The 13,533-nt window shown below is 44.6% G+C and overlaps 1 protein-coding gene across 5 annotated transcripts in view; it reads right to left on the minus strand.

Annotated features, from left to right (window-relative positions):
* Positions 1-5,874, minus strand: part of LOC121863584 (transcription factor Sp9-like) — a 96,951-nt gene extending 91,077 nt beyond the window's left edge. For 3 of the 5 annotated variants that reach the window (XM_042362306.1, XM_042362303.1, XM_042362302.1), the window contains exon 1: positions 5,597-5,874. In XM_042362306.1, coding sequence (XP_042218240.1) covers positions 5,597-5,662 — 66 coding nt within the window. In that variant the 5' untranslated portion in view covers positions 5,663-5,874. Of the gene's footprint in view, positions 1-4,592; positions 5,557-5,596 lie in introns of those variants that run through there. The other 2 variants (XM_042362304.1, XM_042362305.1) reach the window with 2 other exon arrangements.
* Positions 5,875-13,533: the final 7,659 nt, after the last annotated feature.

Below are 13,533 nucleotides of genomic sequence, written 5' to 3' on the forward strand. Positions count from 1 at the left end.
CTCACTTCCCCGTAGAGATAACAGCGTCCAGGACTTCTCTCAACAGGGTAGAGTTAACAGCGTCCAGGACTTCTCTCACTTCCCCGTAGAGTTAACAGCGTCCAGGACTTCTCTCTCACTTCCCGTAGATAACAGCGTCCAGGACTTCTCTCTCACTTCGTAGAGATAACAGCGTCCAGGACTTCTCTCACTTCCCCGTAGACTTAACAGCGTCCAGGACTTCTCTCTCACTTCCCCGTAGAGATAACAGCGTCCAGGACTTCTCTCTCACTTCCCCGTAGAGATAACAGCGTCCAGGACTTCTCTCTCACTTCCCCGTAGAGATAACAGCGTCCAGGACTTCTCTCTCACTTCCCCGTAGAGATAACAGCGTCCAGGACTTCTCTCTCACTTCCCCGTAGAGATAACAGCGTCCAGAGATAAGCTTCCTGGACTAAGCGGTGTTTAATGCGGTCCCGTTGCCACCAGTCATACATATATAAACAGGAACTAATTGGTGTTGAAATAATTCCCCGGCCGTATTGTCCACAACACAAATGTGATGGATTATAAATATATTCTAAGTCGTCTCTCTCTCTCTCTCTCTCTCTCTCTCTTTGCGTTACATATTGATAAGTTTCTGTAAATGCCATGCCTAACCTAACCTAATCTAACCTAACCGTGTAACGATAAAATTTCATACGTCGGTAAATGAGAATTTTTAATATGGCAAATACGATTTTTTTTAATGACGATAAGAATAATTTTTTTAAACTAACTGCAATATTTATTTTAGTGGCGAAGATTAAAATTTAATGTAATAGATAATAAAATTTTTAAATACGGGTAAAAAATTTTAAAGTTTATAACTATAGATATTGTATAGAGGCAAATGAAAATGATATATCAGTCAACAATATTATTTTTAAAGTGACAAAAACATAAATTTAATTATTTAATATTTTGGGGGTAAGGAAAATCCCACCTACCTACCTATAGACACACACACACACACACACACACACACACATACGAGAAAATATCTAAATTAGTGAGAAAAAACACATATCTTTCTTTTACTTTATCTTCACTATGACAACGAACTCCCTAACCTCGGGTACACGGAGCTTCATACACGTATTCCTGTATCGTCTATATATCCTTCTAGAAACTGTATTCCTGTATCGTCTATGTATCCTCCTAGGGAATATTTTGTACCCACCCCCTTCACTATGAGGACGCCATTAACTTAACCTGACCAGTCGCCGTACACAAAGGGTTAATATAATTCTAAATACATAATCTTTGTACTTTCTATGTAATGTGTATAGTTTCAAAGAGTGTATTATGTATCGTCTACGTACTTTTCTGAAATACATAATTATCGTCTACGTACTTTTCTGAAATACATAATTATCGTCTACGTACTTTTCTGAAATACATAATTCTGTAACCTCTGACGCATATATTTCATAATTTTTGTAATACTTGTTAATAAGGGATACACCTGTAGATGATGATTAAGCATATGTGAAAAATACACCTGGTTGGGATTTCGATATTAAGTAATAAGTAATTTTAAGTAACAGACTCACTTACGGCGGTCGTTTATATAGTGACTCTAGAGTGATTCTGTATACTCAATAGCTAAGTAATAAACATTCTACTTATCTCTACCTGTAAGTAACTTATAAAAGTCCGAAACTTTATTTAAGTAAGTAGATGGTTAGGGATTCCTCGATTAAGTACAAAATTCCCCACCTTTGTTTTATAAGTAACATGGTTTAAGTAGATTGCATGACTCCGATTAAGTAAAAAAATAAATCAAATTTTCTTCAATTTGTAAGTAACTTAAAAGACCGCTGTAAAGTATCTCGACTCTATGTTAAGTAAATTTTATTAACAAACGCTGTAGATATGTTACTTTTCTGTTAAGTAATAAAGTGTGGTGATTCCTTACTTACGCACGTGTGGTTAAGTGTGCGTCGCTGGATATTTACAAGTATATATAACAACTTACTTATAACAATCTACAACCATCCAAAAGACACTTATATTAACAATCATTTTAGTACACTTATAATTCACAACCACTCACCACACACTTAGCATAACCACTCAACACACTTAAAAATCACTACCACACAACACAGAGGAAAAACTTAATACAATTCAAGCTTAGCTAAAGAAAGCTTAAGAAAAAAGCTTAGGAAATAATTAAAAGTTTATTTCTATCGTAGTTTTTTTTTTTTTATTATTTATTTACAACTGAAAAAATCCAACCAGTGATTTTATTTAATTTTTTTTATTTTACTTAAACGAAAATTTTCAATGAGTTTATTTTGTTGTATTTGTAGATAAAACAACTATGTATATTCCGGCTTGTATATATGGACATACATACATACATATAATTATACATACACACACAAACAATCACACACATACCACAGTTTCACACATACACACACACACACACCTGCGCAAGTGACGGGAGAATTACAGAATCATTTATACGCACTACACACCTTTACCTACGCAATCATTAAGAAATAGCATACGCAGAAATGGACTTATATGACTTGCACACACACAGACGAATAATTACATTAAACCAACAAAAAATAAATAAATATATATCATTTATTGAACATTTATCACTAATATGGTTATGTGTATAGTGAATGGTATCTCGTAATAAAGAAAAATCGAGCATTAGGAGCAGTTAAAGCTACTTCAACAAGCCTCTAAATAAAGGTAATCGTTGGTTTAATAGATGGGATTAAATCAGAGAAATAAAGTTTTATAAGTATTTTTTTTTTTAACTTTGGTTTTGGTTTATAAGAGAAATATTAGGAATATTTTAACTATCGTCTAATATCTTCACTATGGGGACGCTACTGTTAATATTTTATGTCAGTTAACGATAGATAATTTTATTCAGCTCAGAGGCGACACCATACACAGGGGGTTAAATATACTACTAAAATTCCTCAGGTGTTTTTGAATCTTGATAAAATGTTCTCCCTTAATTCTGCGATAAGTATCAATAATATTCCTCTCTTCTTAATCTCAAAGTTAATATTAGTGAGATATTCCTCGTGTGTGTAATATTAGTTAAAATGTAAATATCGGTAAATATTCCTCACTTGTGATCTTAACACTGGGAAGTATTATCTATATTAATTTTATTTACTAAGTCAGACGGTCAAGCTAATCGGAAGGTCAAGCTAATCGGACGGTCAAGCTAATCGGACGGTCAAGCTAATCGGACTATCAAGAAACACAATCTTTCCTCGTCAATAACAAAAGCGTATCTAATAAAAGCGAATCGAAGTCGGTTAGAGTGAAAGAAAGTCGGGTGTTCGTTAAATAAATTAGGTAACGTAAAATTTGTCGGGTTTTCACATTTAAGGAGTCGGGTGTTCAGCTATAATGTTAGTGTTCAAAAAAAAAAAAATTGGATGTTCGGAAATTAAGTCGGATGCGGAAAAGTCTGGTCGGGTGTTCAAAATGAGGTTTAGGTAATGAATAATAAAGTCGGGGTGTTTTTAAGATGTCGGATTTTTACTCATGAATTAGAATGTCTAGATATGAAGTCGGGACCTCAAAGCGTCAGTAGGGGATTTTAAAAATAAAGTCGGATGTTTAAAAATATAGTCGGGAGCTTAAAAACTAAAATCGAGCGTTCAAAAACTACATCGGAGTGCACTAAGTCGTACCTGGACGACTACAAGCACCAAATTACGACCTGAAGACTACGACTGACTCTAACCCTTCCCTTAGCGTCAAAAATATAATCCTAAGATCCCAATAAAAAAATAAGAAATAACCACAAAATCACTATTGACTTACGGATAAGGTCAATTCTCAAATCCCTCTCGTGACAAAATTTAACCCAAGTCTTTAACAAAATACTAAAACCCTTAAAATTACAGGTTAATGAACAGATAACGAGAACCTAAATTGACCAGGAAACCCATTCACAAAATGACAGATGTTAATTACTATATTCAAATTTACAAATTACCTTAAAGAATGAAAAACCCACAAACCCACTGACACAAAGTTTTATAAAATCCCTTTATGTTAAAAAAAGGTATGAAGCCGCAAATCACAGGTGTGTAGAGGTACGGGTGTTGAGGGAGGAGACACTAAGAGCCACCTGTGTGTTATTGTCCGTCGTAAGCCATAACAATCAGGTGATGAGCCACGTTGAGTGAGAAGGAGGATGGTGGTGGTGGTGGTGGTGGGGCAGTAGTTGTGGTGGTGGTGGGGCAGTAGTTGTGGTGGGTTAGTTGTGATGGTGGTGGGCATCAGTGTGTGTGTGTAAAGTGAGGGTATTGATGGTGGGTTAGTTGTGGTAGGGGTGGGCAGCAGTGTTTGTAAAGTGAAGTGTTGTCACTGCCGTCAAGATAAAACGTCAATCACTTGAACTTCCTCCAAGACGATGATAATTCGCTGTAAATACGAGTTGACTGTAAACGAGTAAAAAAAAAGGGTAAATGCATATGTAAACAAAAACAAAAAGCAAGGAAAAAATAAGCGAGAGGGAAAGGTGTGTTTCCCTCCGATGAAAATGTTTTACAAGACCACTAGAGAGATCAACCTACCAGGGTCTTTCGATCCATCTTGGCCAGACGAGGTAAAAACAAGTGCCTGAAGTATATGAGTGTCCCTCAAGGAGCCGCCGTCACACACGTTATATCAGGTATGTTCCTCCACACATCTGCTCACACCTTGGTCAAAGACAAGACTGTTGAAAATCACCACCAAAAATTATCACTATCACAGAGCGCAACTTTTGTTCACTGCACTTTCTATAAACATCCTCCAATTATTCTCCAAATTCGGCAAAAATCACCAATTAATTTCCTGTACATGTAAAGCCAGGTTATAAAAAATGTCGCAAGGCATCGTCTAAGTGTTGCAAAAGTAGTTAAGAATTGGATAAGTCCTTGGCAGTTATAAACCAACACAGGGTCACCGTTTGTCGGCGCAGGCCCGGCACGACGGTAGCCAGAGCCTCATCACCACCACTACCACACCGGCGATCACCACCACAAGGCAACTGTGACACTGAGGAGGGCCACCGCCACCAGCACCTGCACCCTGCACACGCAACAACTGCTCCCCACCATCCTGACGCGACGCTGCCACCCTCGCAGGCCGGCCCGCCGCCGGCAACGTGTTCAGTACACCCCGGCCGACGCTGACGCAGCCTCGCGCGGGACCATACTAGTGCTGACGCCCAGGTGGAAGGGGCAGGTGGTTCGTGCCCGAGTCTCAGCTGGTACGCCAGATGGTGTGCTCTACTGCAGGTGGTAGTGATGGACCTGCTGCCAACACAACACCTCCTACACTCGCCCAGCCGCCGCTAGACTAAGCCTCGACCCTCACCGCCGATATGATATCCCCACCGTAACTATAATTGCAATCTGGGAGCCAAGGTAGTAATTTGGGCGGCAGCAAGTTCTCCGCTTGTGGTGGCTAGTGAGGGGGTAACCCGCGGCAATATTGCTGTGGGTCTTGGGACGCCAGTAACCACACGACGGCCCACAACACCCGGGCCCACGGACAGGGGACACTGACCAAACACCTACACTGTCATACTTACAAGGCCTCCTTTCTCCGTCGTGTAAATGTCCGTCCGATTGGCAATATTAAGATCGGTGAGCATCATTGATGCAGGATGGTCAAGCAAATCACCAATCGCAAGATTAGGTCACAAGGGGTCACAATATGACTGGAGAGGTCACTCTAATGATAGTCCACTGCGCCTTGATTACAGTGGTTACAGGTCTGATTACCAGGTAGACCAAACAATCACCATACTTAGGGCCAAACAACTGCCTCACGACAGACCAAGTACTCAACTTACACTGATCTCGTACAAGTTATCACTCAGCAGCTGAGCGGGCTGGTGAGGGCGGGGCGTGGGGCGGTAAGCTCCGCCTCAGTGCGCGGCGAGGGTGGCACATGCCAATCGTGGCAGCGGAGGAGCCCCGAGTGACGGCTGCCCCGCCCCTTGAATCACCAGTCCCGCCCACCACGCCCACCAACCCCAACCACTGCCATCTACCGGACACCTCGTACACTACGCTTCTTTACAACTGCAGAAATGCCTGGACCGCGGTTTGGACGTGAAAATAAGGGGTTAGCTTGCTCCTATGACGGCAGTACGTATTAAATAATGGTAGTCACTTGTTGGATCCGTCCTCCACTCTTTCATTATGCATATTTGAACAAGCACTTGGGATGACTAACACCACGAGAGGGCGTTAATTGCTGATACCAACACGTGTGGGATGACGGAGGCGCTGTAGCAAGGTGCCGCCCTTCAGTACCGAGCCAATTTGAGTTAAGTGAAACCTAACATCAGCGCGACGCCTCCTGTTCTGTACTGGCACCCGTCGCTGAAAGTTTCCTCGCCTGTTTGTTGTGGTGTAAATAACGCCAGCTGAGGGCGGAGGAAGGGGAGGGGAGAGGGACGGGAGATGAGGAAGAGAAGGAGAGAGATGAGAACAGGAAGGAAGATGCTAAAAGGAGGAGAAGGAAGGGGAAGAGGAGATGGAAGAGGAGGTGGAAGAGGAGATGAGCAAGTTGGCCTCTCAGAAGACGACGAGGACAAGTGAGAGTTACTGTCCCCTTGTTCTGGTAGGCCCGTCACTGCCACGTGCCCCCCCGACACTCATTCCCTCCCTCCTCCTCCTCCTCCTTCCTCCTCCTCCTTTTCATGCCTCCTTCTTCGACATAACCCTCCCACCTACCTACCCCGAGGTCTGCTACCACCCCTCTTCCTCAACCCGGCGAAGATTCCTACCATTAGTGAACAAGAAAGACTCCCTGCCATTAGTCAGTAAGAAAGACTCCTGCTATTAGTGAACAGAAAGACCGTATCACACCCTCTTTCTCACCCGGCAAAGACTCATCCTATTAGTAGATAAGAAAAACTCCCTGCTATCAGTAAGCAAGAAAAACTCCTGGTATTAGTGAACAGAAAGACCACGTCACCACCCTCTTCCTCACCCGGCAAAGACTCCTGCTGTAAGGGACCAAGAAAGACCCCACCAGCTACTAAAGACCAACAAAGATCCCCCCACACCCCCACCATCTCACCCTCTTCTCTACAGCATGTGCTTCATAACAGGTTTTCAGTGAGACAATTGACGCATATTGAGAGAGAGAGAGAGAGGGGGGGATAAAAGAAGGGAAAGAGGAAGGAGGTGAAGGAGAGGGAAGGGTGGATGGATGAAGGGAGGGAGTGAGGGAGAGTAGTGAAGACCCCACAACCATCACCCACTAACAACCAATAACCACCAACAACCACAAACCAAACACCCAAACCCCAAACTCTCAAACTCAAAACTCAAAACTCACACACTCTCTCTCTCTCTCTCTCTCTCTCTCTCTCTCTCTCTCTCTCTCTCTCTCTCTCTCTCTCTCTCTCTCTCCCTGTGGCCATACCGGATACAGTCCTAAACTTATCGCCAGTATACCAACACAGTTAATTCTATTACTCAACATCCTGCCCTACGAGCATCGCCTGGTTCCGCTACGAGTGAGTTTGTCTACTGTATATTGTAGTATTTGTGTACCTGTAATCACTTATACCTGACCTGACCTGACCTAATCTAACCTCATCTAACCAATTGTAATTTCTTCTCAACTAACCTAACCTAAACACACACAAACAATTACTATCCACTGCCCTCGGACACTATCCCACCCTCCACTTCACCCACATGTAATTTCTCCTCATATAAACACCTCCCTCCACCCACCCATCCACTCCACCCATCCCACCCCTCCACCCCCTACACAATTAACTCCCCATTCCCAATTATCATTCTAACTAACACACCCAGACACACCCAACACCCACACACCCACACCCACACACACACACCCAACACCCACACACACCCAAACACCCACCAACAACACCACCCCACCAACACCCCACCCACACCAAAACCCCACCCACACCAACACCCCACCCACACACACCCCACCCACACCAACACCCCACCCAACCACCCCACCACCAAACACCACCCACACCAACACAACCCCACCCACACTCAAACCCCACACACCAACACCAACCCACCCAAACACCCCACCCACCACCCCAACAACACAAAACCACCACCACCCACACACTAACACCCCACACACCAACACCACCAACGCCCACCCACACCCAAAACCCCAACACCACCCACCCACCACCCCACCCAACAACACCCCACAATACCCCACCCACCAACACACACCCAACACCCCCACCCACACCACACCAACACACACCAACAACCAACACCACCACCACACCCCACACCAACACCCCACCCACACTAACACCCCACTCACACCACACACCCCACCCACACTGCCCAACACCCCTACACACAACAAAAACGCCACACCCCACACACCACCAACAGCTCTCGTATTTTTTGCTCGTCATTATTTTCACTGTCTGACGGGTTAATTGTTAATGCTGTCAGTGTGTGTTAGAATGACCCTCAGCCATGATCATATTAACATTGTAATAAATATGACTGAAGGCAGGAAATGTTGTGGTTAGCAGCCATTATGGTGGAGGTGTGTTGGGTGGTGGTGTGTGGTGGTGTGTGTGTGGGGTGGTGTGTGTGTGTGGTGGGTGGTGTGTGTGTGTGGTGGGTGATGTGTGTGTGGGTGGTGTGTGTGTGGGGGTGGTGTGGGGTGTGGTGTGGGGAGGTTGGTGTGTGTGTGTGGGGGTGGTGGGGAGTGGTGTGTGGGGGGTTGGTGGGTGGGGAGGCTGGTGTGTGGGGAGGTTGGTGTGTGGGGCTGGGGTGTGTGGGGGTTGGGATGTGGGGTTGGTGTGTGGAAGTGTTGGTGTGTGTGGAGGGTGTTGGTGGCGTGTGTGGAGGTGTTGGTGGTGTGTGGGGGTTGTGGGGGTGGTGGGGGGTGGTGTGGGGGTGGTGTGTGGGGGTGGTGTGTGGGGGTGGTGGGGGGTGGTGTGTGGGGGTGGTGTGTGGGGGTGGTGTGTGGGTGGTGGGGGTGGTGTGTGGGGTGGCGTGTGTGGGGGTGGTGTGGGGTGGCGTGTGTGGGGGTGTTGGTGGTGTGTGTGGGGTGTGTGTGGTGGCGTGTGTGGGGGTGTTGGGGAAGGAGTACTTGTATGTTTGATTTTACTCTGTGCTGAGAATCCCATCTGTGTTATCTAGTGCTGTACTACACTCTTCCTACCTCCCCCCCACACACACAGCCTCAACGACCCCCACCCCTCTCCAGCTGAACTTGTTGAAACTATCTTCTCTCGAGTGCCAGATTTAGGCAAACCTTGGCCCCCTTACTCCTAACCTTACCTAACCTAACCTAACCTAACCTCCATCCAAGCCTATAGCATTAGAACATTTAACCAGGTGAAATAGACTGGGGTGTCTAATCTTCATGTGATCCTACTTTTTTTTATGTAAACAATATTAAAAAATAACACAGCCATCATGCATATTGTAATAGAGTGTAATAATGACAAATAAAAAGAATTACGGTAATTACATAACTACATAATAGTTTAGTAAATAATTATTACAGTAAACGACGCTATATGTAATTACTCTATGACTGTCTTTCTGAATAAAAACAGTTTGAAACGTTTGTACCACATTTTTTATTTTTGGGGGGGGAGGAGGGGATTCAAAACGTTGCTATAAAATAATTAAATTGTTTCTTTGGTGTAATCGCGAGAATTTAGACTTTTGTTACTGAATAATCAAGAGTTTAAAAACGTTTCTACCAAATAAATTTATATAAATTAGGAGGCGGATTTCAAAGGACAATTATCACTGAATTATGTATGAAGTTTGGAGGAATGAATGATTGAATGAAATCATTGCTAAAATCTGGCAGTGTTCAGATCATTCCTGCTAAAATCTGGCAGTGTTCAGATCATTCCTGCTAAAATCTGGCAGTGTTCAGATCATTCCTGCTAAAATCTGGCAGTGTTCAGATCATTCCTGCTAAAATCTGGCAGTGTTCAGATCGTTCCTGCTAAAATCTGGCAGTGTTCAGATCGTTCCTCCTAGAATATGGCATTGTTCAGTGGTTCATTCCTGCTAAAATCGGAATTTGCTCAGTAGGTATGGCAGAAGCAGTTGCACTTACCCGAGCAGTAAGTAGAGCAGTAGCAGTATAGTACCTTATTCAGCAGTAAGTAGGGCAATAGCACCTTCCCCAGCAGTATAAGCAGGACATTAGCACCTCCCCAACAGTAGTGTTAAAGCACCCCCACAGTAGTGTTAAGAGCAGTAGCACCTCCCGCATCAGTAGTGTTAAGAGCAGTAGCACCTCCCCCAGCAGTAGTGTTAAGAGCAGTAGCACCTTCCCCAGCAGTAGTGTTAAGAGCAGTAGCACCTCCCCCATCAGTAGTGTTAAGAGCAGTAGCACCTCCCCCAGCAGTAGTGTTAGGAACAGTATAGCACCTCCTCACGCCAATAGTGTCATGGCCGCACTCAACAACACAACTGAGAGATATTAACAAAGGACTCCGTTATCGTCGTCCACTAGCTACTGTCTCGTCGTAACCCCTTAATCCAATACGAACCCGAACGAATCACTTATCCATTTGGCTTCAATACAATACAATACAATACAATACAATACAATACAATACAGTATACTTATAAACAGTATTAATTTAACTATTATATGTATATTTCCATAACATAAACCTCCAAGTGTCTATTTTATAATCACATATCAGGTTTTTTTTTCTATTTCAAACCCGTATGTGTTATGAAGCCTCGAATATATACTCCGAAGCTCCGTTTAATGATTCACTCACCGTTCAACACATTTAGTCCCGTGGGTTAAGATTCACCATAACATAATGGAATTTAATTGAGGAAAAACACAGAAATATGTTGTTTTTTTGTGTTTGTTGATGATTTAATGTTTGAATATCTTTAAATAGCCGCTTCATGACCTTAGTAGTTGACGTTCAATAATGTATTGTGACTTTAATTACTTAGGAGTGGACTTTCGAAACGCATGAAGATTCGACCCTTGGTTTGTTTCACCTGTGTGTGTGTGTGTGTGTGTGTGCGTGTGAGCGTGTATTACATTCATGGCTTTATATATATAACTGTATATATCAGTACTATACACGGCCTTTAAATGTGAGTGTGAGTGTATGTGTTCCCTCAGAGACACTCACAGGCGATGCAATCATCACTACTTCGTCAGGTAACATAACCCACCTGCGTATTAGGCGAAATAACACCAAATAACACAATTCACCACGGTAACATAACCTGGCCTTACCTTACGACCTAATTACTCGATTATTCACCTGGGCTTGTTCCTTACCTCGACCAATCCCTACCACATACTATGACAGACAGACAGACAGACAGACAGACAGACAGATAGTAAGTAACAACAGTTCATTTCTCTTATTATAATAAAAAAACTGATTACGAGATTGGAAAAGAGTTACAGGATAACAGCTTTTAACATCTGAGGTCATTATGTGCAGCAGCTTCCGTCGCCTGCAGCAGTAACAGCAATAACAGTAATAACAGCGATAACAGCGATAACAGCAATAACAGCAGTAACAGTAATAACAGCGATAACAGCAGTAACAGCGATAACAGCAGTAACAGTAATAACAGCGATAACAGCAGTAACAGCAATAACAGCAGTAACAGTAATAACAGCAGTAACAGCAACAACAGCAGTAACAGCAATAACAGCAGTAACAGCAATAACAGCAATAACAGCAGTAACAGCAATAACAGCAGTAACAGCACTAACAGCTATAACAGTGATAACAGCGATAACAGCAATTTCAAACAACGCATTTCTCTCTGCTTGGCTTCGTGGGCTTGGAGGGAGAAGGGAGAGAGACTGGTTGTTTCCTTAGGGAGAGGGAAAGGAAGGAGGAGGGAGAAGGAGGGTGGGAGAGGAGGGGAAGAGGGAGGGAGGAGGGGTCAAAGGGAAGGGAAGGAGGGATGGAGGGATGGAAGAAGGAAAGCAAGGAGAGCTGAAGGAAAGAGGAGAGAGGGAGAGCACGTCATCAGCCCCCCTCGGGTATAGGTCACGTGGGCGGCAATGAGCCACACGTCATCGATCACGTCATCAATCACGTGACCTCCGCCACCCACGTGCTGTGAAATTGGGCCCACCATGTGACGGCCCACGTCAGCGGGTGGCTGAGGGGCGGCTGGGTGGTGGGGTGATATGGGTGTGCGTGGGGATGGCGGGTGTGGTGGGGTGGAGGTGTAGTGGTGTGGGTGTGGAGTGGTGTAGTGGTGTGGGTGTGGAGTGGAAGAGGGAAGGTTAGGAAGCGGAGATGACATCCTAACATGGGCGTATCCTACAGAGAGAGAGAGAGAGAGGTCGTAAAACGCACTGTATAAATTTCGACTGTTAGACCAAAACGCTATTTCAGCAACGCGTTCAGGGGATGAATATGGATAGTGGAGGGGAGGAAGAGGAAGAGACAGAAGAGGAGGAGGAGGAAGAGGAGGAAGAGGAAGAGACGGAAGAGGAGGGAGAGGAGGAGGAGGAAGAGGAGGAGGATAGGGAGGAGGAGGAGGAGGAGGAGAAGGAGTGGGCAGTAACATGTATGTGTATCTGTGTGTATGTGTGTGTATGTATATGTGTGTGTGTGTGTGTGTGTGGGTGGGGGGGCGACACTGCACTCTATTTCATCTACTCCCCAAACTATAACGTTAAGTACTTATTTACAGCTGGGTGAACTAAGCCCCTTGGGATCGTACCACTGATGTTTAGGACAGAAGGAGAGTGGTGTATCCATTCAGCCACCGCACCCCATAAGATCATCACTGGAGAATTTCACCTAAAGATTAATCTAACCTAACCTAACCAAACCTAACCAAATCTAACCTAATCTCCACGTAATCTAAACTAATGCCCACATACTTCATGGCTAAAAATCTGTACTGTTACTAAGATTTCGGAGTAAACAAGAGTGTGGGTGAGGTGTTAGCGGGACGAAGGCACACAAGACGCCCCTGAGAGCCTAGTGCCACATAATGAGATGCTCCTGGCAGTGGTCGGGTGCCACAAGAGACCAGGGTCATGTTACTTAATGAGTCCGTGGCACACCAGAGCCGCCGCCATCATTCTTGTGTCTCACACCTCTCTAACGACCCCATCTCACCTCACCTCACCCCTCCCTCCTCTAGTGATGTCTTCCTTACCTCCCCTTCCTTCCTTCCTTCCTTCCTTCCTCCCTCCTCCCTCCTTCCTTCCACTCCACCCCTCCCTCCCACCCTCTAGTGATGTCTTCCTTACCTCCCTTCCTTCCTCCTCCCTCCCTCCTTCCTTCCCTCCACCCCCTCCTCCCTCCTTCAGTGATGTCTTCCTTACCTCCCCTTCCTCCCTTCCTTACTCCTCCTCACCTTCCTGAGGTCTTCATCACCTACTTCCCTCCTTATCTCCTTCCCTCTTGTGATGTCTTCCTTACCGTGCCTCCTTCCCTCTCTTCTTCTCCTTACTCCATCTCTCCCTCTCCCTCCCTCCCTGTCCTTCTCCCTTCCT

Source organism: Homarus americanus, unplaced genomic scaffold, assembly GCF_018991925.1.
Source record: "Homarus americanus isolate GMGI-L3 unplaced genomic scaffold, GMGI_Hamer_2.0 scaffold41366, whole genome shotgun sequence".
Lineage (NCBI taxonomy): Eukaryota > Metazoa > Arthropoda > Malacostraca > Decapoda > Nephropidae > Homarus > Homarus americanus.